This window comes from Aotus nancymaae, unplaced genomic scaffold, assembly GCF_030222135.1.
Source record: "Aotus nancymaae isolate 86718 unplaced genomic scaffold, 86718_ANA_hifiasm-v0.15.2.pri h1tg000012l, whole genome shotgun sequence".
Taxonomy (NCBI): domain Eukaryota; kingdom Metazoa; phylum Chordata; class Mammalia; order Primates; family Aotidae; genus Aotus; species Aotus nancymaae.
Genome location: NW_026988423.1, coordinates 19,202,786 through 19,230,175, shown reverse-complemented (window position 1 = coordinate 19,230,175; position 27,390 = coordinate 19,202,786). Strand labels below are relative to the sequence as shown.

General features: G+C 38.5%; 2 protein-coding genes across 12 annotated transcripts in view; one reads left to right on the top strand and one right to left on the bottom strand.

The window, feature by feature from the left end:
- The window catches only part of NXPE2 (neurexophilin and PC-esterase domain family member 2), a 200,021-nt gene that overhangs the window by 87,448 nt on the left and 85,183 nt on the right, over window positions 1–27,390 (bottom strand). Inside the window, exon 6 of the mRNA XM_012470471.2 lies at window positions 22,060–22,168. Coding sequence (XP_012325894.2) covers window positions 22,060–22,086 — 27 coding nt within the window. The 5' untranslated portion in view covers window positions 22,087–22,168. The remainder of the gene's footprint in view (window positions 1–22,059; window positions 22,169–27,390) is intronic.
- LOC105729592 (NXPE family member 4) overlaps window positions 1–27,390 on the top strand; it is a 75,689-nt gene that overhangs the window by 26,424 nt on the left and 21,875 nt on the right. For 7 of the 11 annotated variants that reach the window (XM_012470474.3, XM_064375444.1, XM_064375437.1 and 4 more), the window contains one exon: window positions 91–973. The exons of 3 other annotated variants lie outside the window; for them this stretch is intronic. In XM_012470474.3, the coding sequence (XP_012325897.2) occupies window positions 91–626 (536 nt within the window). In that variant the 3' untranslated portion in view covers window positions 627–973. Of the gene's footprint in view, window positions 1–90; window positions 974–23,365; window positions 24,151–27,390 lie in introns of those variants that run through there. One more of the 11 variants, XM_012470476.3, reaches the window with a different exon arrangement.

Below are 27,390 nucleotides of genomic sequence, written 5' to 3'. Positions count from 1 at the left end.
TTTACCGATCAAATCTCTTCTACTTTTATAACTACTCAATCTCTATAACTTTATCCTTCTTTTATTTTGGGATTGCCTATTTGTTATCAGCGCTGAAGTTAGTGGATCTGCATGAATCTGGAAAATTGCGACACCAACTTGCTGTGGATTTGGATAGGAATATCTACATTCAGTGGCAAAAACATTGTTATCCCTTGATAGGATCAATGACCTATTCAGTCAAAGAGATTGAGTACCTCACCCGGGCCATTGACAGAACTGGAGGAGAAAAAAATACTATCGTTGTTATTTCTCTGGGCCAGCATTTCAGACCCTTTCCCATTGACGTTTTTATCCGAAGGGCCCTCAATGTCCACAAAGCCGTTCAGCGTCTCCTTCTGAGAAGCCCAGACACTACGGTTATCATCAAAACAGAAAACATCAGGGAGATGTACAATGATGCAGAAAGATTTAGTGACTTTCATGGTTACATTCAATATCTCATCATAAAGGACATTTTCCAGGATCTCAGTGTGAGTATCGTTGATGCCTGGGACATAACAATTGCATATGGCACAAATAATGTACACCCACCTCAACATGTAGTCAGAAATCAGATTAATATATTGTTAAACTATATTTGTTAAATAACACAAAAGTCTGAAATTCATTCACTTAAGTTAAAAAAAATATTAACTGTCTACTAGCAGGCCAGATGCTGTGCTTGGCTCTGAATTCCCAACTAGCATGAGCAGAGAATCTATGCTGTGGCTGATCCCTAAGCCAGCAATTCAGCTAAATGAGGTATTTCTAATCTCAGCTTCCACTGAAAAGTAAAACTAAAAATACTCATGAAAACAGCCTACCCTTCTTGATCAGAGCCATGCCACTCTTCACCAGTGGGAAGTCCAGACACCTATGGGTAAAAGTTCTCTCTGATGTATAAAAATTCAGAGTGATAAAGTAATTTTAAAATAAATATTTGGAGAAAGCAGTCCTGTTTGTTTATTTCTACCACTAAACGTAAGCTCTAGATGAATTTCCAGGTGAGAAGAGAAGTCTCGTGAGGCAATTCTCCAGTAGTCATAGAGAGAATTCTAAGCAAGGACCCTTGGGTCCCGAAAACCTCTAAATTTTCTCCCTCTGTAGGAACTCCCAATACTAGACTCTAATCTGATTCTATAGTATTTATCATCTGGTTTTTTAGGACAGGTAAAAGCACAAGGCACCAGAATTCAGGAAGTTTGTCTTTAGTCTTGTTGCTGTTGATCATTTTAAGGCTTTGGAGGATTGGATGCAGTGGCTCACACCTGTAATCCCAGCACTTTGGAGGCTGAGGTGGAAGGGTCACTTGAGTCGAGGAGTTTGAGGCTGCAGTGACACACCACTACACTACAGCCAGAGTGACCGCACAAGACTCAGCCTCAATGGCGCAAGACCCAGCCTCAAAAAACAACAAAAAAGACTGGATAAATGACTTCAGCTCTCTGGGCATCAGGTGGTACTTTGGGCACCTTGAGGGGTGGGAGAGGTGCCCCACGGGGCAGAGTACCAGTTCCAATACCACTGCTTCAGCCAGAAAGAGTATCAGTCACTCTTACCTATATATACATGGAATCCTGGGTGAGCTTTTTGTTTGAAAAAATTCCACTGCTTAAAACACGTTTGAGAGCCACTATTGTCTGAAAGCTATTATGTACATAATCAATAACAATGGTTCCTATAATCTATACATGTAGGTTAACATTTTAATCACGTTCATTTGCATTTTAATAGGCCTTCCCAAAGGACAATGTGATTATTATAAAGCAGTTTGGTACCATGTTCTTCCTTAATTTTGTACTCTTCATCATGCTGCAGACACCACTGGGCCCCTGACCCAATAGTAAGAATGGCAAGAATAGTTGCATCTGGAAAAAACAATTACAATAGGGCACCTGAAATCTGTTTACCCAGTTTTGGCGGGGGCAGGAGATAGTACATTTTCTATTTATTTGCCAATAATCACAGTTCATAGTTCAATGCCCCATATACACCCAGATGGTCAAAATTATTTGTTTAAATCCCTACCATGTGCCAGGAACTGCTCTAGTCTTTAGGTATACAGTCATCAAAAAGACAAATTAAATCTCTACCATTGAAGATTTTATATTCTAATAAAGGAAAAAGATAATAAACAAAAAACAGATATAAAATAATTCCATAATTCATGATAAAGTCATATGAACAAAGCATATCACATTAGCGATAGGGTAACGGCATGATGGTGATGAAGGTGACTAGTTATTTAGAGAAGCATCTCAGAAGAGAAGCATTACAAGCAAGATAAAAAAGATAAAGAGGCAGCCATGAGACAAAATGGAGAAAGAGGCTTGAGAAGTTAGAGAGATAAGTATGAGCTAGATCTTATAACCTATGGCAAGGAGTTTAAATTTTATTCTAATTACAATGGGTGGGTAGTTGAGGGAGGAAGGAAGGGGAGAGGGAAAATAAGAGAGAGGGAATGAAAGAGAATAAGAGAGTGAAGAAGAGAGAGGGAAATCAAGGGAGTGAAGAGCAGTACCTTAACTCAAGCATCACCATGGACTACCACAGTTGCTAAGGTAAGAATGAACAAGAGTTGTGAAGCTCCAGGAATGGGGGAACAGCACCTGCTTTCTTTTATTAGTAGAGTGACTCTCCACTACCCCTTTCTACTTGAGGTAAGGATGGATAAAGGGCATTGAAGATCTTGCTAAAGGGGAAGATTTTTAAATGGGAACACAGACCACTATAATTTTAGCACAGAAACTAAAATTTGAATGTGACCCAGAGATTTTTTTTTAGCAAAGAAAAAAAAGACTTACGTTTGTAATAAGTGAACTCTAAGAGGGAATATAAGCTCAGATAGAAAGATACATTCAGAATGATAATTCTCAGAAGTTAGCACTTTCTAGGGGCAATCCATGAAGGCTTAATTGTTCTTCTGAAAACCAAATCAATATACACATAGAGTTAGCTGTTACCATGTTTCTGTGATGTTTCATATGCTCATTTCCTGTCTGAGATAATTGGCCAGTATATATATACAGCAAGTGCAAGTTGTTCTTCCAACAGAGGGAAAAAGTAAAAATGATTGACATGTAGCCCTTGAAGCTGAGTGGATTCTTAAACATTTTGGATAAATATTGCATGAAGAAAAAAATTGTAAAAATTTCCAAGGGAAACTATTATCAAGAGGCAAGCATATTAAAGAATATACTGAAAAGAAACTGACAAAGTGAGGTATTTTTTTCAAGAGAGGATATTTTCCAAAATAAACAAACAAATAAATGGCATGTTCTAAGTACCAGTTTGTGCTGAATTCTTACAGTTATAATCTTTCTCGTCATTGTAACTAACAGTCTGGGTCCAATGAAGAGGTAGAAACCACCCAGTGAGCTACACAGGGGAAGTTTGCTATAAAGAATTATTAAACTCTGATAAGCGAGTGACTATAAGACAAAGGAATCTCTATGCCTAAGGCTGAGGGACAGTGTCCAAAAAAAACTTGGAAGTGGCTCTTTCCCCAAGGCTGCAGTTCAGCCTTATTGGGAAAAGTATAGTGCATTTCACTGGAAAGCAGAGATCTTTGGTTTTCTCAGGCTAGAGCTGGTCTTCAGTTGCTGGACAAGCAGAAAGGAATCCTCTGTAGTCCAGGCAGGGTGCAGGCAACCAGGAACCAGGGGTGTGGACAAGTGGGTGAGGGCCCAGGACAAAGATGAGCTGTGCAGGGGTCCTGCATAGGGAATCAAGTGCCCATGCAAGCAGGACGCCTTCACAGGCAGGGAGTGTTGGGATGCCGTAGCTAATGTGGAAGGCCACAAAAGGTTATCACCAGGCCAGGATGAGGCTGCAAGGTTGCCAAAAGATTGCTTATTCTGGGAACATGGCTGGAGAAGAGCCCCACTGGGTGTTCCCCATACCAAAAACACTAGCCTACTGCACAGCCCCCAGGAACAGCAGGAGAGTTCCTTCTTTCTGCAATGCCCCTCGAAAACCCTCTACTGAGAAGGCTTAAAAATGTGCTCACTATACAGGAGGGTGCTTAAGGGAATTCTGTCCATTATTGCAGAGAATGTATAGAGGGCGAATTTGGAGTCAAGAGGCAATAAATCAATAACTGACACAGTCATCAACCACAATCCTTTCTACTGAGTAATTTCTTTAGGAAACAAATAGACTACTCTCTAATAGTTTGCATCTTAATAAAGAAAACATAAATGTAAATATATATGCGTATATAGAATATAAATATTCTCTGTGTGTGTGTGTGCAAATATTCTATATATACAGAGAGATAGAGAAGAAAGAGAGAGATCCCCTGATACTATGTGTTTCTCTTGAGATATGGCCACATATTTTCTCCCCTTTTCAGAAACCTCTCTTGAAAACGTGGTCTATATTTTTTTGTCTTTGTTACCGCCTATTCTCTGTTAAAACACATTCCAGTTTGGCTTATGTTTTAAATTGCTCCTGCCAAGGGTACTAATGGCCTTTGTGCTGTCAAATCCAATGGCTACTTACTTGTCTTCATCCAACTCAGCCCATGAGTAGCATTTGACCCAGTTAACTGTGCCTTCTTTGTTCACCACTTACTTTCCTTTGCTTCTGTGCCACAAATTTCTGTGTTTTCCTCCTGCTTCCTTGGTCACTCCTTTCCATTTTCCTTTGCCAATCCCCCCTTTTCTGCATGGCCTCCGTACCCTGGGGTTCATTCCTATGCAACTACTTTGCTCTGTCTATATGCTAATTTGGGGTGATATCGACTCCCTGGCTTAAATACCACCTATGATTGCCACAACTTCTAGGTATTTGTCTCCAGCTCTGATTTCTCCATTGAGCTTAGGACTTACATATCTAATTGCCTACTTAACTTCCTGTTTACCTACCTAGGAGATATCTCAAACTCAATATGATCAAAGTAGAATTCTTTATTTATATTCCAAAATGCATTTGTCCCTAGTTTTCTCCGGTTCAGAAATGTTTCCAGATTCATACAGGTAGTCATAAATTGTCCTTGATTCATCCACTTCTCTCATTCCTTTCAAAGTTCTGCCATATTCTTTTTACAATATATGTGAAGAATCTTTCTCCTCTTCTCAGTCTCTATTGCTACCATCCTAGTCTAAACTATATCACTTCCCTCCTGGACTCAGGCAATAGCTGATCTTCCTGCTCATAATCTTGAAACTTGTACAACCCATTCTTTACAAAGTAGCCAGACAGAACTTTTTAAACTATAAATGAGATCATTTTATATCCCTATATAAAACCCTTTAATACTTTCCAAAAGCCTCTCATGATGCATAAGGCTGAGTCTTCCTTGTCACTCCAATCTCTTAAGTTTTCCTGACCACACAATCTAAAACTAGATCACTCCATCTCCATATTATTCTTAATTTCTTCACTGTTTTCTTTTCATGAGTGTATGTATCACTATCTAAAATAATCTCATTAATTTAGTTGTATATATTATTTTTACGTGTTCTACTCACATTAAACTCTAGGTTCTCTAACAGTAAGGACTGTGTATTTGTTCACTAGGTACCTTGTTCACAGCATCTGGAACTATGTATATAATATGTTAAAGATTCAGTCCACACCTGTTAAATAAAGTACAATGATTCATTTTACATCTGCCAGGGAGTAAGTGGAATGTATTTCTTTTTTTAGGATGATTATCTCTGTTTTATTTTTTTTTTAATTTCAATAGTTTTGGGGGAAGAGGTGCTGTTTGGTTGCATGGATAATTTCTTTAATGGTGATTTATGAGATTTTGGTGCACTGATCACATGAGCAGTGTACACTGCACCCACCTTTTATCCCTCACCTCCCTATCAACCTTTCCCCCAAGTCACCAAAGTTCACTGCATCACTTTTTATGCCTTTATGTCCTCATAGATTAGCTCCCACTTATAAGTGAGAACATATGATATGATGTTTCGTTTTCCATTTTTGAGCTACTTCATTTAGAATAATATTCTTCAATTCTATCCAAGTTGTTGTGAATGGCATTATTTCCTTCCTTTTTATCGCTGAGTAGTATTCCATGGTGTGTGTGTGTGTATATATATATATATATATATACACACACACACACATACACACCATATTTTCTTTATCCACTTATTGATTGATGGTCATTTGGGCTGGTTCCATATTTTTGCAATTGCTAATTGTGCTGCCATAAATGTGTGTACAAGCGTCTTTTTTCATATAATGACTTCTTTTCCTGTGGATAGATACTCAGTAGTGGTAGATCTACTTTTAGTTCTTTAAGGAATCTCCATACTGTTTTCCACAATGGCTGTACTAGTTTACATTCATACCAGCAGTGTAAAAGTGTTCCCTTTTCACTACATCCACACCAACATCTATTTTTTTTTAATTTTTTAAATTATGGCCATTCTTGCAGGAGTAAGGTGGTATTGCACTGTAGTTTTGATTTGCAGTTCCCTGATAATTAGTGATGTTGAGCATTTTTCCATATGTTTGTTGGCCATTTGTAGATCTTCTTTTGAGAATTATCTATTCATATTCTTAGCCCATTTTTTGATAGGATTATTTGTTTTTCTCTTGCTGATTTGTTTGAGTTCCTTGTAGATTCTGGATATTAGTTCTTTGTCGGATGCACAGTTTGTGAAAATTTCCTCCCACTCTATGGGGTGTCTGTTAACTCTGCTGATTATTTCCTTTGCTGTGCCAAAGTTTTTAGGAGTTAATTTAAAAAATCCCAAACTCTAAAGATAAGAGTCCACACATGGAATTCCAGTTATTTTCAAGTTTGCAACTACAGGCATGTAATAAATGACTGGAAGTAAACAAAAAAATGAATCAATAAGTAAGTTCCATATATGACTTATATGGTGAGAAAGTAAAATTTCAGAAAAGCTTCCTGAGAGATAAAAAGAGAGATAAGGGATTAGTGACAGAAAATATGACTCACCCTCCTGTCTGCCTTCATCTTTATTGCCTCCTCTACTGAACATCTATTGTTTATTGTGACTAATATTCCTACTTCCAGTAAGAGGGCCCTTCTTTTCCTGGAGAACCTTCCCCACTTTATAGCATGCTACTGAGACTCTCAATCATGTGATTTTTGGCGCATACTAGTTCATCAAAACACTCTATCTCCTACATAAGGGATTGGTACTAGCACAGTTGATTAGAGTTGTTGGGTTTTTTCTGTGACTTAATATAAATTCTGAAAAGAAATGGATCTCTCTCATTCTGAGGTCTTAAACACTGGTGATCTTCTGAGATCTTAATATAAATTCTGAAAAGAAATGGATCTCTCTCATTCTGAGATCTTGAATATTTAATATAAATTCTGAAAAGAAATAGATCTCTCTCATTCTGAGATCTTGAACACATGTATAGCTTAAGTTCATTAGGTCTCTCTTTGCTGCATTATCCTGAGAGTGTCTCTAAGGAAACAGGACAGGAGAGCCTACAGACTTAGAGAGAAGATTGATTACATTGTTTGAACTACAGATTGAACCGTATCTGAAGCTAGATTAATTCCTAAGACTTCCCACTCATATGAGTCATTAAGTATACTTTTTCTTTTAGCCGGTGTGATTGGATACAACAACTGAAAGAGGTAATTTATTTCGGTAAAGTCAACTTGACTCTGGGTATTAATAAATAAGAGAGATTATGGATGCAGTTGTGAAAGTTGTTACAGAGTCTAGGAAAACAGCATAATTAAATAGTCCCAGGATTTATGTTTTATATCAAAGAGAACTTGTTGGATACCCTGATGAGAAGTACGTGAGATAAAAGTATTTCTATCTTTTCCTATGACACTTACTGTAATCAGTAAAGGTGGACACAGAGTTTGACAGAGAGAGCCAGGAGGTATGACCTTTCCGAATATCCCACATATCATATGGAAGCACTGAGGATGTGTGCAAGGGTCGGGAAGACAGAGTAGGGCTGTTCATAATCTCCAAGAGGGAAGAAGAGAGCATGGACTCTCAGAAGACTGGATATTGGCACTCAGCACCAGGAAATATTTCTAATCATTCTTTCAGAAGAAAATTGCGATAAATAACCCCAACATTTACAGGGAGACTAGCAGAAAAATTCAAATGCAAAGATGAACACATAACCAAAAATTACCAATCATTTGAAAGAAACTAATACTTGAAAGAGAGGCATAAAGCACAATAATCAGAAGAAATTAACATGCCCAGAAAACAAAGTTAAAAGGACAATTGATGTAAGAATTTGGGGGAGCACCAAGATGGCCGAGAGAAGCCAGCATCGGAATGCAACTCCCTGGGAATGAGACGCAGAGGGCTAGAGGACTTCACCATTCCAAACGGGTTTGTTTCTGTGGAACTGATAGGGCACTGAAATAGGCCCAGGGAAGGAGCCTCAGGGCGAAGCGGGGGTGAGCACGTCCCCACCTGAAACGTGCAGCCGGCTTGGGGGACTTAACGCCCTCCGTGCTCTGTTTCAGATCCCGTGCTTACCTCATCCCTCCTGCAACTGAGGGTACACAAAAGTCCTGCCCGTCAGTGGGGCGCCGTGGGTAGTCATGCAAATCTGAGCAGCGGCTACCTCTGGATATGGCAAGCTGTCCCAGGGACGTGGGCGGCAGTTTGGACTAACGCCAGCGGGACCCACCGTCCCACAAAAGGAGGCAGACTTAAAAGCAGGCACACTTTGGGAGGTCAAGGCGGGTGGATCACGAGGTCAAGAGATCGAGACCATCCTGGTCAACATGGTGAAACCCCGTCTCTACTAAAAATACAAAAAATTAGCTGGGCATGGTGGTGCGTGCCTGTAATCCCAGCTACTCAGGAGGCTGAGGCAGGAGAATTGCCTGAACCCAGGAGGCGGAGGTTGCGGTGAGCCGAGATAGCACCATTGCACTCCAGCCTGGGTAACGAGAGCGAAACTCCGTCTCAAAAAAAAAAAAAGCAGGGAAATAGACCATAAGGCCTGGCAGGCCCCACCTCCACAGAACTCAAACTGAAGCCCTCGCTAGAGACTCTGGCACCAAATATACCAGCTTGACCCCAACCAGGAAGATCCAGCTGGGGAAGGAGAGACGCCATCGGGAAGGCGGAGCCAATCTCACCTGCAGACAAACTCCAGGGAAGGACCACCCGCCCAGCAACCTGGCTGAACCCGAGAGAGCCCAGCAGCGCCCTCTAAAGGCCAAAAAAGATACAGCTCCAATCTCAACAGAAAAAATCCAGAGACTCCTGAAATCACCAACTTCAAAGATTAGAGGGAGATAAATCCATTAAGATGGGGAAAAAACAGCACAAAAAGGATGAAAACATCAAAGAACAGAACACCTCTTCTCCTCCCAGGGATCACAACTCCTCACCATCAAGGGAACAGAAAAAGACAGAGAATGAATCTGACGAATTGACAGAAGCAGGCTTCAGAAGGTGGGTAATAACAAACTTCTCTGAGTTAAAAGACCATGTTCTAACCCAATGCAAAAAAAACTAAGAACCTTGAAAAAAGGTTAGACGAAATGCTAAGTAGAATAACCAGCTTAGAGAAGAACATAAACGACTTGATGGAGCTGAAAAACAGCACGAGAACTTTCCGAGGCATACGCAAGTTTCAATAGCCAAATCGAGTAAGCAGAAGAAAGTATACCAGAGATAGATCAAATCAATGAAATAAAATGAGAAGGCAAGATTTGAGAAAAAAAAAAGAGTGAAAAAAATGAACAAAACCTCCAAGAACTACAGGATTATGTGAAAAAAACCTAATCTACACTTGATTGGCGTACCTGAATGTGATGAGGAGAATGAATCCAAGCTGGAAAACACTCTTCAAGATATTATCCAAGAGAACGTTCCCAATCTAACAAGGCAGGCCAACATTCAAATCCAGGAAATACAGAGAACACCACAAAGATATTCCTCAAGAAGAGCAACCCCAAGGCACATAGTTGTCAGATTCACCAGGGTTGAAATGAAGGAAAAAATCCTAAGGGCAGCCAGAGAGAAAGGTCGAGTCACCACAAAGGAAAGACCATCAGACTCACAGTGGATCTCTTGGCAGAAACCCTGCAAGCTAAAAGGGAGTAGGGGCCAATATTCAATATCCTTAAGAAAAGAACTTTCAACCCAGAATATCATATCCAGCCAAATTAAGCTTCATAAGTGAAGGAGAAATAAAAACCTTTACAGACAAGCAATTGCTGAGAGATTTCATCACTACAAGACCTGCCTTACAGGAGTAACTGAAGGAAGTACTAAACATGGAAAGGAACAACCAGTACCAGCCACTGCAAAAATGTACCAAATTATAAAGAATAACGATGCAATGAAGGAGCCATGTCAATTAATGGGCAAAACAACCAGCCAGTAACAAAATGGCAGGATCAAATTCAATCATAACAATATTAACTTTGACTGTAAATAGACTAAATGCCCCAATCAAAAGACACAGACTGGCAAACTGGATAAAAAGTCAAGACCCATCCACCGATGTGTGCTGTATTCAGGAGACCCATCTCACATGCAAAGACACACATAGACTCAAAATAAAGGGACAGAGGAAGATTTACCAAGCAAATGGAGACCAAAAGAAAGCAGGGGTAGCAATCCTAGTCTCTGATAAAACAGACTTTAAACCAACAAAGATCAAAAGAGACAAAGAAGGGCATTATGTAATGGTAAAAGGATCAATGCAACAAGAAGAGCTAACTATACTAAATATTTATGCACCCAATGCAGGAGCACCCAGATATATAAAGCAAGTTCTTAAAGACCTACAAAGAGACTTAGACTCCCACACAATAATAGTGGGAGACTTTAACACTCCACTGACAATATTGGACAGATCAATGAGACAGAAAGTCAACAAGGATATCCAGGACTTGAACACAGATTTAGGCCAAGTGGACCTAATAGAGCTTTACAGGACACTCCACTCCAAATCCACAGAATACACATTCTTCTCAGCACCACATTGCACTTACTCCAAAATTGACCACATAATTGGAAGTAAATCACTCCTCAGCAAATGCAAAAGAATGGAAATCATAACAGTCTCTCAGACCACAGCTCAATCAAATTAGAACTCAGGATTAAGAAAAGCACTCAAAACCCCACAATCACATGGCAACTGAACAACTTGCTCCTGAATGACGACTGGATAAACAAAGAAATGAAGGCAGAAATAAAAATGTTCTTTGAAACCAATGAGAATGAAGACACAACATACCAGATCCTATGGGACACATTTAAAGCAGTGTCTAGCGGGAAATTTATAGCAATAAATGCCCACATGAGAAGCAAGGAAAGATCTAAAATCGACACCCTATTGTCAAAATTGAAAGAGCTAGAGGAGCAAGATCAAAAAAACTCAAAAGTAAGCAGAAGACAAGAAATAACTAAGATCAAAGAAGAACTGAAGGAGATAGAAACACAAAAATCTCTTCAAAAAATCAATAAATTCAGGAGCTGGTTTTTTGAAAAGATCAACAAAATAGACAGACTGTTAGCTAGACTAATAAAAAAGAAAAGAGAGAAGAATCGAATAGATGCAATAAAAAGTGACAAAGGGGAGATCACCACCAATTCCTCAGAAATATAAACTACCATCAGAGATTACTACAAACAACTCTATGCACATAAATCAGTAAATCTGGAAGAAATAGATAAATTCCTGGACACTTACACCCTCCCAAGACTAAGCCAAGAAGAAGGTGAAACCCTGAATAGACCAATAACAAGGTCTGAAGTCGAGGCAGCAATTAATAGCCTACTGACCAAAAAAAGTCCAGGTCCAGACGGGTTCACAGCTGAATTCTACCAGACATACAAAGAGGAACTGGTACTATTCCTGTTGAAACTATTCCAAACAATACAAAAAGAGAGAATCTTCCCTAACTCTTTATATGAGACCAACATCATCCTGATACAAAAATCTGGCAGAAACACAACTAAAAAAGAAAACTATAGGCAAATATCCATGATGAACACTGATGCAAAAATCTTCAATAAAATACTGGCAAACCGAATCCAACAGTGCATCAAAAAGCTTATCCACCATGATCAAGTAGGCTTCATCCCGGGGATGCAAGGCTGGTTCAACATACGCAAATCTATAAATGTAATCCACCACATAAACAGAACCAAAGACAAAAACCACATGATTATCTCAATAGATGCAGAGAAGGCCTTCCACAAAATTCAACAGCCCTTTATGCTAAAAACTCTCAATAAACTAGGTATTGATGGAAGATATCTCAAAACAATAAAAGCTATTTATGACAAACCCACAGCCAATATCATACTGAATGGGCAAAAATTAGAAGCATTCCCTTTAAAAACTGGCACTAGACAAGGATGCCCTCTCTTACCACTCCTATTCAATATAGTATTGGAAGTTCTAGCCAGAGCCATTAAGCAAGAAAAAGAAATAATGGGCTTTCAATTAGGAAAAGAAGAAGTCAAATTGTTCCTATTTGCAGATGACATGATCGTATATTTAGAAGATACCATCATCTCAGCCCAAAACCTCCTTAAGCTGATAAGCAACTTCGGGAAAGTCTCAGGATACAAAATCAATGTGCAAAAATCAACCAATAGCAGACTAACAGAGAGCCAAATCATGAGCAAACTCCTATTTACAATTGCTAAAAAGAGAACAAAATACCTAGGAATACAACTAACAAAGGAGGTAAAAGATCTCTTCAAGGAGAACTACAAACTACTGATCAAGGAAATAAGAGAGGACACAAACAGATGGAAAAACATTCCATGCTCATGGTTAGGAAGAATCAATATTGTGAAAATGGCCATACAGCCCAAAGTAATTTATAGATTCAATGTTGTCCCCATCAAGCTACGAATGACCTTTTTCACAGAACTGGAAAAAAACACTTTAAACTTCATATGGAACCAAAAGTGAGCCCACATAGCCAAGACAATCCTAAGCAAAAAGAACAAAGCTGGAGGCATCACACTACCTGACTTCAAACTATACTACAAGGCTATAGTAATCAAAACAGCATGGTACTGGTACCAAAATAGAGATATAGACCAATAGAACAGAACAGAGGCCTTGGAAGCAATGCCACACATCTACAACCATCTGATCTTTGACAAACCTGACAAAAACAAGCAATAGGGAAAGGATTCCCTATTATTTAATAATAGGTGTTTAATAAATGGTGTTGGGAAAACTGGCTAGCCATATGCAGGAAGCTGAAACTGGACCCCCTCCTTACACCATATACAAAAATTAACTCCAGATGGATTAAAGATTTAAACATAAGACCTAACATCATAAAAACCCTTGAAGAAAACCTAGGCAAAACCATTCAGGACATAGGCACAGGCAAGGACTTCATGACTAAAACACCAAAAGCAATGGCATCAAAAGCCAAAATAGACAAATGGGACCGAATTAAACTTAAGAGCTTCTGCACAGCAAAAGAAAGAGTCATTAGAGTGAACCGGCAACCAACAGAATGGGAAAAAATTTTCGCAATCTACCCATCAGACAAAGGGCTAATCTCCAGAATCTACAAAGAACTAAAGCAGATTTTTTACAAGAAAAAAACAAACAAACCCATTCAAAAGTGGGTGAAGGATATGAACAGACACTTTTCAAAAGAAGACAAATATGCGGCCAACAAACATATGAAAAACTGCTCATCATCACTGGTCATTAGAGAAATGCAAATCAAAAGCACATTGAGATACCATCTCACACCAGTTAGAATGACGATCATTAAAAAATCTGGAGACAAGAGATGCTGGAGAGGATGTGGAGAAATAGGAACACTTTTACACTGTTGGTGGGTGTGTAAATTAGTTCAACCATTGTGGAAGACAGTGTGGTGATTCCTCAAGGACCTAGAAACAGAAATTCCATTTGACCCACCAATCCTATGACTGGGTATATGCCCAAAGGATTATAAATCGTTCTATCATAAAGACACATGTACACATATGTTCATTGCAGCACTGTTTACGATAGCAAAGACCTGGAACCAACCCAAATGCCCATCGATGACAGACTGGACAAAAAAAATGTGACACATACATACCATGGAATACTATGCAGCCATAAAAAACGATAAGTTCATGTCCTTCACAGGGACATGGATGAACCTAGAAACCATCATTCTCAGCAAACTGACACAAGAACAGAAAACCAAACACTGCATGTTTTCACTCATAGGTGGGTGATGAACAATGAGAACACTTGGGCACGGGGAAGAGAATAACACTCACAGGGCTAGGTTGGGGGGGTGGAGGGGAGAGGAGGGGAGGGACAGCAGTGGGGGGCAGGGAGGATGGGGAGGGATAATACCGGGAGAAATGCCTGATGTAGGCAACAGGGGTTGGGGGACGGACGGAGACAGCAAACCATCATGGCATGTATGTACCTATGCAGCAAACCTGCAGGATGTAGGATGTGCACATGTAACCCAGAGCCCAAATAAAAAAATAAATAATTTAAAAAAAAGAATTTAGAATAAGTATGTTTAATTACGAGAGTGATGTGAGAGGATATTGCAGCCATACTTAGAGTTAACTAGATATTTGTTAAATTTAAAATGTGATATGTGAAATAAAGAAAAATTTGACGGACACACTAAAGATCAAAATGAGAACAATGAACTGGAGAGGGAAAATGTTAACTCAAGAATTCTTGCAGAATGTAAAATCAAAGGAAAGTGGGATCCAGATTATGAAGGAAAAGTTAACAGATATTAGATCTCAGGTCTAATGGGCCATTAAAAGTGCCATTTCATCAGTGACATTTGGATGAATGAAGAGCATGAAACAGTATCCTCAAGATTAAAAAGAAAAATATTTTTCACCTAATTCTATAGCAAGTAAACTTATCATCTATTTAGAAAGAAAAAAATATATACTCAGTCTAATATTGGTCCTCTCTGAAAGAGCTACCAAAGACTTTACAAGATAAGAAACAAATCCAGTAGTGAGGAGTAGGTTTTAGAAACAATATTAGTTAAAGAAACCAAGATAAACAATATCGCCTAATTGTGAGTGAAGTGATATGTTGATATGAACTGTTGACACGTGCAATAACTTCGATGGATATCATGGACAGTATACTGAGTGGGAGAAAAAAGCCAATCTCAAACTTCACTCCCATGCATAAATAGTAGTAGTTGGGGTGGTAATGGTAGTAGTTGCTAATTACTTAGTGCTTAAACTAAGTGCCAGAAACTGTTTTTAAATGTTGTACATGTATTAATTCATTTAATCCTATGAGTACTTAGCATAGTACTATTAATACTTGTGATCTTCAAAACTAAATCTTACAAATTGGCACAGGGTTTAGGCATCCAGGCTTAGAAAGACAGATGAAGTTGCAGTTATGTTTCATAGCTGAAGTAACAGTCACATGACAAACATGAAGGTGCCAGAGGGAAGAGCATGAGGCATGAGAGAAAAGTCTCCAATATGCAGTCAGTAAAATATTATTCAGCACTAAAAATAATAAGCTATCAAGCCATGAAAAGACAGAGAAACTTAAATCCATATCATTAAGAGAAAAGGCAATCTGGGACAGCTACACGCCGTATGATTTCAACTAGATGACATTCTGTAAACGTTAAAACCATGGAGATAGTAAGAAAACCAGTGGTGACCAGGGGTTAGAGGGGAAAGAAGAATTAATAGGCAGAGCTATTCATTTACATCCCTATATTCCCTTTCATGTTACAGGCATTTGGCATAGCAGAAGTTACAGTAACATTTACTGTATTGGTGAATTCAATAATGTTTATGATAATGAAGAGTTAATGAACTATATCCCCTTTCCCTAATCCAGAGAAAATAATCCTTCCCCATTTATTAGAAATCCTTTTCAAATTGATAAAAGATCTGGCTGGGCGTAGTGGCTCATGCCTGTAATCTCAGCACTTTGGGTGGCCAAGGCAGATGGATCACTTGAGCCCAGGAGTTCAAGACCAGCCTGGTAACATAGTGAGATCTTGTCCCTACAAAATACAAATTAAAAATGTTCGCCAGGTGTGGTGGCACGCACCTGTAGCCCCAGCAATTTGGAAGGCTGAGGCAGGAGGATGGCTCGAGGTTGCAGTGAGCTCAATCACACACCAGCTCTCTGCATGGTGTCCACTGACAATGGGTTCTCTTATTTGGAGTCGTCATGAGACTTCAGATTTTCTGAGGAAAGCCTATCCATAGAGTCACTTGGGGTATTTTTACACTATGACTTCAAAGACCACAGCTATTTCAGAACTAAGAGGTTTTCCATTACCAAGGGTCACCAGTAACATGGAGAGAGAAAAAATCTCAAAGAATATCTGAGAAACACCCAGTTAACAGAGGCTGTGGAATTACCTAATGGTCACTCTTTATTGCCTCTTCAAATCTACACCCCAAGATAATAATAAACCAATTGACAAGGAAAGCAGACAGATGAAAATAAATGTGTTCACAGACAAGAAACAAACAAGTTTTACACAGCCGCAAGAGCCAGTTAAGAACTCACAGGTACTTTTCCAACTCCCCAGGTAGGAGAGATCATTAAAACAGGTGAGTAAGCAAAACTATGCAGACTGCCTTTCTCTACCTCTAATCTTGCCTGTGGTCAGTGGAGGGCAGAGGGGAACAAAGCAAACGAAATTAGAAAGATTGTGTGTGCTGAGGGGTTCTCTCAAGTAAGAGAAAGAGAAGAAAAGGGAGAGCACTCAGAAGAAAGTGTGGGGAAAAAATGATAGCGAGAGCCTCTCTTACTGACAAGAATAGGCTGGTTTTGACGGGGAGACAGCATCAAGATACAATATTTTCCTAATAACCAACCAGCAAAAGTCCTGGTTTCTTTGAAGAGAACTTCTTCAATCTAATAAAAAGCATTAAGAAAATCAAATACCATAAATTCGACATCATATATTTAATCAAACATAATAAAATATTGAAATTAACAATGAAAACAAGGCAAAAGTGCTCCGTGGGGAGCAAGCAGGGATATAGTCAGTCAATCTAACGTCGAGACGGAGAAAGGAAGGACACCAAAAAGACCTGTTTACAGCTGGTATTTCTTTGCCTTGTTTTATGTGTGACATTGTCTGGGTAGAAAATATGTGAATATGTCATAGGATTTTAAAATACGGGAGAGATCAATGTGGCCTAGAGTTATGTTGGAAAGTTTCCTGTAGAGATTGCCCCTGAGTTGGGGATTCACCGACTATAGAGTCTGGATTGGTACAGGGGCAAGACCTCCCAGGTAGGCTGCAGGATGAGTCATAAACAAAACCAGAACAGCAGGAAGAATTTTTTTTTAATTTGTGTCTTTGAACATGTGTGTATCCATGTATTGAGCTTTGTATATTTTTAATTTACATAAAAAATGTTGTGATAAAGATTTATAATGTTTATTTCTTTCTTCACTTAGAGCTGTTCTTAAGGGCCCTTCATGTTACAGGTAAATCTAGTGAGTTGCTTCTAACTGCTGGATAGAGTCCCACAATACACATCCGCTACATCTTTCTTAACCATTTCATAGTAATACGTGTTAAAGTCTATGTAATTCCCTACAACTACACCCATATATACAATCCACTGAAAACAAACTTTGTATGTGATTTGTTATGGACCTTACTGAGAAGTTCTCTGTGATGTATCCAGATTCAATTGTTTGGTCATGGGGCATAGGTAAACACAAACTAACAAAAATATTGCCATTCCACTTTCAAAATAATCATGCCAGGTTGGGCGCGGTGGCTCACGCCTATAATCCCAGCACTTTGGGAGGCCAAGGTGGGTGGATCACAAGGTCAAGAGATCGAGATCATCCTGGTCAACATGGTGAAACCCCCTCTCTACTAAAAATACAAAAAAATTAGCTGGGCATGGTGGCACGTGCCTGTAGTCCCAGCTACTCGGGAGGCTGAGGCAGGAGAATTGCTTGAACCCAGGAGGTGGAGGGTGCGGTGAGCCGAGATCGTGCCATTGCACTCCAGCCTGGGGTAACAAGAGCGAAACTCTGCCTCAAAAAAAAAAAAAACAATCATGTTAATTTGCACCCTTAAATAGAACAACAGAGTTATATATAAAGATGCAATCTATATTATGACCTAGCTCAACTTAAGTCAGTAACAAGACAATTGTTTAGCTTTAGAAAATATACTAATGTTATTTGTCACATTTAAAGATTCAAGTTTAAAAAAATGATATAATTAAATCAATGAATCAGAAAAGGTCTTTGTCAATAATTCAACTTCCATTAAGAATAGAAACACTTTGCCAACTCTTTCTTTGAAGAGAACTTCCTCAGTCTAATAAAAGGCATTAAGAAAAGCAAATATCATAAATCTAACATCATATACTTAATCAAACATAGTGAAATGTTGAAATTAACAATGAAAACAAGGCAAAAGTATCCAATATGGCCACGTCTAACCATCTTTGTTCTCGATGTGTGCCGATATAAACGCACTATTAAAATGAATGCAAGCATTTCTACATATCAGCCACAGACATTTGTTTGGAAAATGAAATAAAAATAAAAACATATAGAATGTGCACATATATATACACACATATACACATATATACATAGATGTATGTATAGTTTATTAGTTTATATTTATAAGTACAATCTGTTTCCCAAAATAGCAGACTCGCTTGTAGTCTCCTTTTGAGAGCAACTAGAAAAGCTGGAGAACGTTATGTTTGATCTGTTAAGCATCAGAGAGCAACTAGGGCAGTGAGGGGATGAAAGATCCAGATTCTAGAGAGAAAGCGAGAGAGGAGCAAAGAGCAGTTAGGGAAATAGAAGGAAAATGAGGTAACATATTCAAAGTGCTGATGCCCTTAACCACCAAAAGCAAAAACAAATAACACTTGTCAATTTGGAATAGTATACCGGCAAAAGTAACCCTCAAAATGCAAGCAAAATAAGATTTTTTAAAATGTAACTTTGAGAATCTGTCACTAGAAGATGCCTTACAGAAGATTAAAGATAGTTCTTGAGGCAGAAGACAAATTCCTCCAAATGACAGCAGAGAAAGAAGAATGAAAAAGAAGGAAACTAAGTGTACAAATCTAAATGAATAAGGAGTATATATATGTATGTATTATATATAATATATTGTGGTGTTTTAAATATTCCTAGAGTTAAATCAATCAGTGGTGAGTACCTATAGTCCTAGCTACATGGGAGGCTAAGGTAGGGGGATCGGTTGAGCCCAGGAGTTCCAGTTCAACCTAGGCAACATATTTCTTTTCCATCTCTAAAAGAAATAAAATAAATAAATATTGCTAGAACTAAAATGCCTGACAACAGCAAGAAAATGTGAAGGAGTTAAATGTGAATGGAGTACAGTTTTCTAAAGTCCCTCATTTCCTAAGAATGACTAAAAGTATCAATTTATATTAGATTTCATTAAGTCAAAGATGCATTTTGAAATTTCCAAAATAGAGTAGAAATTCCTAGTAGTTTGCATAACTAACAAGCTAAATGAGAATGGAAATGGAATAATTTTAAATTTTTTGACTAATACACAAGAAGTAAAAAGGGGGGCCGGGCACAGTGGCCCACACTTGTAATCTCAGAACTTTGGGAGGCCGAGGCACACAGATCACTTGAGGTCAGGAGTTTGAGGCCAGCCTGGCCAACATGGTAAAACCCCGTCTCTACTAACACTACAAAAAATTGGCTAGGTTTGGTGACTCATGCCTGTAATCCCAGCTACTCAGGAGGCTGAGCATTATAATCACTTGAACCCAGGAGACAGAAGTTGCAGTGAGCCAAGATCACACCACTGCATTCCAACTTGGGCAACAGAGCAAGACTCTGTCTCAAAAAAAAAAGGTCAAAAAGGGAGAAAATGGAATAGAGAATGTGGGACAAAATGGAATAGAGAATTGAGACATATAAAAACCAAATAGTAAGATAAAATTATATAGATATAGCAATGATAATATGAAATATAAATGGACTAGGATTCCAGTTGCAAAAAAAATGGCAGAGTGGCTTAAATGAGACTAACATTTCACATAGAACAGTATTAAACTCTGGAAAAAATATATTTTAAAAAATGATGTGAAAACACTAGAAAAAGGCCAAAAACTGGCAGAAACTGGAGGGAATTTGATGCCTAAAAGTAGGGAATTATGCTGTGTGGGACCCAGCTTTAAGGGCTTTTATTCTGACAATATATCTCAGTGTGTATTGTGTAAAGCAACTTGAATTCAAGCAGAAAACTGCAGACTTGCAGGCTGGAGGTGTCATATGATGGAGCTCAAGGCAGCCGGAGTGACTGGAAATTGAGTAGCGAAATTCCAGGAGAAAGACCTTAGAAGAAAAGCCCTGAAATCTAATCTCAAATCTTTGACTGATCCCTGAGCTCTGTGTATCCAAGGGAGACTCCACAAAGCCTAGCACAGAACAACAGCTGGATGAATAGATATTTAATCTGTTGCTCACTGAAGGAGGAAACAGAGCTTATAGGTTTTGAGTTCCAGTAAAGAAGAGGAACATGGTTAAAAGCCCAGGCTTTTCAAGACCCACCTTAAAGTACATAAAACCAAGTCTCCATAAATTCAAACTGAGAGGTATAAACTGTTTTCATGAATTGGAAAATTCAATATTGTTACTAGAGCAATTCTCTCCAAATTTACCTACCGATTAAAAGCAATAAACTCCAGCAGGCTTTTTCAAGATTTGTCAAAAGTTAAAGATTTACTTACCATATGAATCTGTTATTCCACCCTTGGGTATTTGCCAAATAGAAATTAAAATATTTGTCCATATAGAGAACTATATATGAATGTTCAGAGCAGCTCCATTCACAATAGCCCCAATCTTGAAACAACTCAAATATTTATCAAATGAGAAATAGATAAAATATATTGCTCAATAATGAAAAGGAACAAACTACTGATAAATGCAACATCGATGAATCTTCAAAAACATAGCAAGTCAAAGAAGCCAGACGCAAAAGAGTACATTCTACATGATTCTATTTATGTGAAACCCTAAAACACCAAATCTAATCTGTAGTGCCAAACACTAAATCTGTAATTGTCCAGGGCCAGAAGCACATTAGGCATGGGCAGTGGGGCATGCACAGGAGGAAGACAGAATTTTTTTTTTGGCTTTTTTTTTTTTTTTTTGAGACAGAGTCTTGCTCTGTCACCAGGCCGGAGTGCAGTGGTGCGATCTTGGCTCACTGCAACCTTCGCCTCCCAGGTTCAAGCGATTCTCCTGCCTCAGCCTCCCGAGTGGCTGGGTCTTCAGGCATGTGACACCATGCCCGGCTAATTTTTGTATTTTTAGTAGAGTCGGGGTTTCACCATTTGGCCAGGATGGTCTCAATCTCTTGACCTTGTGATCCACCCGCCTCGGCCTCCCAAAGTGCTGGGATTACAGGTGTGTGCCACCTCGCCCAGCAGGAGGACAGAATTGACTAGGAAATGGAATTTCAGGGTAGTGATAATATTCTACCTATTGATTGTGGTGGGTACACAGGTGTCTTTAAATGCATGTATTATTACTGCATGTAAATTATACCTCAGTAATGCTGTAAAACCAAATCTGAAACAATTATAAGTTAATGCCCCAGCAATACCTATACCAGACAGCAACAGTGATGACAAAAAAAGAACCACAGGCCGGGCATGGTGGCTCATGCCTGTAATCCCAGCACTTTGGGAGGCCGAGGCAGGTGGATCACGAGGTCAAGAGTTCAAGACCAGCCTGATCAACATGGTGAATTCCCATCTCTACTAAAAACACAAAAATTAGTCAGGCATTGTGGCACATGCCTGCAATCCCATCTACTCAGGAGGCTGAGGCAGGAAAATCACTTGAACTCAGGAGGTGCAGGTTGCAGTGAGCTAAGATGGCACCATTGCACTCCAGTCTGGGCGACAGAGCAAGATTCAGTCTCAAAAAAAAAAAAAAAAGGAACCACAAATTGAAGAGATACTTAATAGGTAGATGCAGACAGGGTGGAATGCCATGAAAAAAAAAAAGACTCCCAAAATGCAATGGCTTAAACAAGAAAACAAAATAGGGATTTATTTATGTCTCATGTAATTATCTAGTTGGGATGTGTACCTTCAGGTCATCCAGGAAGCCAGACATTAAGCTCTGCCATCCTCTGCCAATGGTCTTTTTCTAGAGTTGTCAGGCCTGCAAATAGGCTTGTGGACAGAATTTAGGAGGCCTGTGAACACGAATGGGAAAAAAATTACATCTTTATTTTCACTAACTTCTAAATGAAGTTTAGCAATCTTTTCCATTATGAATAATGACAACAAATCACAGTAGTATTAGCAATGCCTATGGCTTAGTCTGCAATTTGAAATCACAGATATTTTCATATCACAGTACAGTTAATAAAGAATTTTGAAATATCATTCATAATTATTACTGCTTTGAAATTACTGTAAATACCTGACTGCTGAATTTTGTTATTTAGTGTGTTAATAAAAAATTGCTATATGACTATACAACAAATAAGGTTATTTTAAATGTTGATTACTGTGCCTCAGTATAATTGGCTTTTGTTGTAATTCTACACATTTTATTTTATGTATTTGGAAAAGTGGTCATAGGACTGTCAAAGGGCCCATGTCAAAAAGAATTTTTAAGAACACCCATCCTGGGATATTGTCATCATCTCTGTGGTCTAAGCTAGGCTGCTGTCCCTTCCAGTTTACACAGGTAGGAAGAGGAACAAGAACCTGGAGGAGGTATGGTACACATGGCCTCTGCTTACATATCAGAGAACTCAGTGTCCTGGCCACACTCAAATACAACAGAGACCAGGAAAGTTGTGTATCTCGGCTAACACATGTCCAGCTACAGGTTTCTATTACAACTGATGAAAGAGACAACTAACACTGTACATTGACTCAGTCCTGTCTGAGGATGACCATATAGAAGCATAAGGAGAGGAGACAAGTGAGTCAAAGACAGTGGCCACGTTTCTGATTGCGGATACCATTTACAAAGATGGAGAGAAGAAGCAGCAGAAGACATTTGGAAGAAGAAAGAACATTCCAGTTGCACAAGTTGACCTTGAGATTAGTATGAGCAGGAGTATACTGACAAACCTGCTCTCCCAGAAAACAAAACCAAAAATCTGTTTACTTTGATAATTTCCATGATGCAAAATGTACCCATCATGGCCTATTTCAAGCTACCAAGATGATATCACTGAATGAGAAATTGGAAAGAAATGTGCACAAATAGGCTTTCATAAGCTAGCAAAGGCTGGATCCAGCTCACCTCTACCAGTGAGGATTTCCAAGTGGAGACATCTTAAAGACACTGGGATATGCAGAGCTCAAGCTAAGGAGTAGAATCTAGGTGAGACATTGATTTCAGAATAAATGAGATTATCTGGCCATAGGATTCTAAGAGTTCTGTTTTGCAGTTGCTTATGGCTTAGACAAATGTGATCTTGATTAAGAGTTCCAATTAGAAAATAGATACAAAAATAAGTATGGTACAGAGGATGGGATTAATAAATTTCCAAAACTCTGCCATTGGTAAAATTCTTTCTGACAAAGAAGCTCTCTGGCCACTCTCAAAGGAGCCAGTTCTAACCACAGTTGGTAGTGCATCAGTGGAAATGTCAGACCAGGGATATGATCCATAGAACTGCTTGGTTGTCAGGACTGAAATCTTGTGGCCTATCAGCAATCCAAGGTAGCTGGATTCAGCCTGAGGTGTTTCTCCTCTTAAATGAAGGACTCTCTGAGGGAGTCTCCTCTAGAATGTCCATCAATCTAATGAAGGTACAGACACATAAGGAGATACAATAGGGTACAACATATTATTACAAGGTACGCATACAAGACTATGGTAGCACAAAGGAAGAAATTATCAATGAAAACAGTTGAGGAAAGAGCAGTTGGTATTCAAGCTCCAACTCAAACAATGAATAGGAAATTTTCAGATTAACCAGAAGTATAGTGGAGATTGAGCAGTGTCGGTGCAGTGAGGGAGGAAGTAGTAAGAATTTCAGGCAGAACAGTTGAGGCAAAGATTCAGGAGCTTGGAAGAACAAGGTTTCTTCAGAGATCAACAGGAATTTGGTATTTCTACTACTGTATTCTAATGATACATCAGTGTTTATATCATTCATTTTGCTGCTTCTCTTTATCTTCAGTGCATTCCATGGTACCTGACATCTATTGGGTAAGTAATCAATATTCTACAGAGTAAGTTTAAAGATCTACGAAAAGGAGGTTGAGAATTTAAGATTTATAAAAGTGCAATGGCAATCATACTTTTTTTTTAATGCTGCTGAAACTTATCAATACACACTACTTTCTAAGAAAAATGAATCAGATGAGACATTATAACTCACACTTTACACAACTCACTTGAAAGTCAGAAAACCTGAGTCAGTCTCAGGGGCAGGAGGGGTCAGAGTAGCCCCTTGACAGATTTTTTTACCCTATTGAACATGCTTTTTGTACATTCTGAGAAAATATGACATTTCAGTGGATAGAAGTTGAAGTTGATCTAAAAATCAGGATTCTGTTTTGAAATAATTTATTCAACAAATACTGTGCTTGTCGGGCATCATGCTAGGCACTGGGCATACAATGGTGAGACAGACATTATTCCAATTCTTCAGTTATTGGCAGTCTCTTGGAAATTAAAACGTAAATAATCTACTGCAATATAGTGTGTGACACAAATTAGAGCTTCCCCTTGTCTTCTCTCCTGCATTCATCCATTTGGTCTCAACACTCAACATCTCTACAAGTTCTCCCACACCATGCTTCAGTAATTGGGAAGTCATAGATCAATCAGAAGGTAGTGATTCAATATGAGTTGCAACTGTGTGCTGCATCTTGCTTAAAATAACTTCATCTTGGACTTCCCAAAGGTTAACCGGCTCTAAACTGATCCTTTGTTCTCTCACTTCCACTGTGTATGTGAAGTATCTGATTTTGCTCTGCACATACCAGATTCAAAACATAGAACCTTTTTGGATTCTACCAAATGAATCCACTCACACAATAGCTTTCACACAATTGAAACTTCACTGAGGATTTGGTAAGGGACAAAGAGGCAAGGCTTTACATTTTGTTTCCCAAAACGAGCTATTTAAAGCATATAATTTTATTTTTGCTCTCCATGACTGGGCTAACATGGGCATGGTGGGGAGGAGCTTCTTTCTCTCTCTCTTCATCTCTCTCCCTCACTGCTTCTTTCTATCTCCTTTTTCCCCTTCCTCATGCAATACCCAGCCTTATTGGATCATTGCTTCTTTATTACGCAGAGTAATTCATTCCTGAAGGAGTTTCCACTTCCCAATTTCAGACTTGGCATTCATCAAAACAAAAGCTACACACCCCACCTCCCTGCCCAGTTAACAGGACTGGCTTTCTTTAAAGGCATTTTACAGATTATGTTTTGTAATACGAGCATATTCTTGTGGTCCTATCCACTATCCCTAGTCTTCCCCTAAAAGACATGCTGATGAATTAATTTTTCTGATTCTTATTGTAATTGTTATGTGTTGTAACTAAGAAAATATGGAAGGCAGTGAGAGAATCTATGAGGTGACTCTGACTTCCATTTCAGGGTCCTGGAAGAAGCAACAATCCTAGCCAAGAGGTAGACAAAGGGATTGGGGGTACGAGTTGTTGGTTAGCAGAGGAAAAGAAGAGAGTGACTCACAAAAGAAGAACAAATTTTGGAAGCAAATTACAGGTTAGAAGTAAAATAATGAGTACAGAGAGATTCACTTCTCACAAGACTCCTCTCTTGTGTCATCTCTCCTGGGACATTTGTCATGTCCTCAAAGACGAAGCTTCAAAAATGCTGCTGATGTTGATCTCTTTTTTAGTAGTAACCTGGATGATTTTTATAATTTCTCAGAACTTCACAAAGATAGGAACAACTCACCTTTGATGCAATCTGCATCAAGTCAGTTGCACTCCATTAGTCCTGCCCCTCCTCCCCCACTCCAACTCTGCCCTATCTTCTCCCTCTCTCCCTAACTTGTTAGAGGCATTGCGGACACCAACAACCTCTATTTCCTCATTCCCCATTCATCCTCAGTTCATTCCAATCAGGATTTGACCTTGCACGTGCGCCCAGAATGGCCCTTGTTAAAGCTACCAACTTCCTCATCACTAAATAATTTATTTAACTACTCAATCTAGGTGTATATATTGCCTGGCCATGTAAATCCAGCTTGTCATTTTGTCTTTTTATTATGTCTATGATTTCTTTTTCCATGAAAAAGTTCTTTTTTTAGCAGTAGTGTTTCCCTTATAACATATTTCTGGATGTTAAGTCATAGTTATAACATTTTTCCCACTCAAAGATTATACAGGTATTCATCCATGTTCTCTTATTTTTTTCACTTGTATAGTTACATTGTCTATAAATATCAGATCCACTTGGAATTTATCTTGTAGAATGGTATAAGATATCAGTCTCATTTAACTTTTTCCAGATGGCTCTCCAATTATCCTAATCCTCTTATTAAAAATTCCATCCTATATCCTCACTGATTTTGAGTGAGGCCACCACAGCATACTAAATTTGTATGTATAATGAGGTCTATTTCTGATTTTCAATTCTGTTACATTGTCCTTTTATTCATGCATCAATACCATTCTACTTTAATTATAAAGATTTTACAAGTAAGTTTTAATATCTAGTAGAGCTAATCCTACCCACACCCAAGACTTTGGCTTTTCTATTCCCCCTCTGTTTTGTAACTATTCTCTCTCATTTATCCTTTCAAGTGAACTTTCTAACTGGCCTGTCTGGCCCAGAAGATATTTAGGATATTGTTATTGTGATTTTATTAAATGTATAAGTTAACTTTGGCAGACTAAACATCTTTATGATGTTAAGTTTTCTATCTAAGGACATGGCTGCCTTTGCATTTGTTCAATTTTGTCTTCTTCAGTAGTGTTTTGTGAGTTTTCCTCATATAAATCTTGGACACTAGTGCTAACTGAATACCTAAGAATTTTATTATCATTTTGCTGCCATATATTGGATTGTCCCTTCCATTTTACTTTCGCTTTAGTTTTTGTTTGTATACACAAAGCTATTGATTTTTTATATAGTAATTTTATTTCCTATTTTTTACTATTTTACTAAATTATTTTATTATTTGTAGTCATTTTTCCATTGATACTTCGGGGTTTGTCAGATAAATAACAATTGCACATGAAAATAAAGATTATTTTTATTTTCTTTTCAATTTCAGTGTCTCAAATTGCTTTCTCTTGTCTAACTGCATTAGCTAACACCTCCATCCCAATGTTCAATGTAATGAGATAGTAGGCATCCTTTTCTTGTTCCTGATTTTGGTAACAAAACCTTTAGTGTTTCTCTTAAGTAAAATGCAAGCTTTTGAGCTAAAGTATATATTTTATGTGTAAAGGAAATCCATAAACT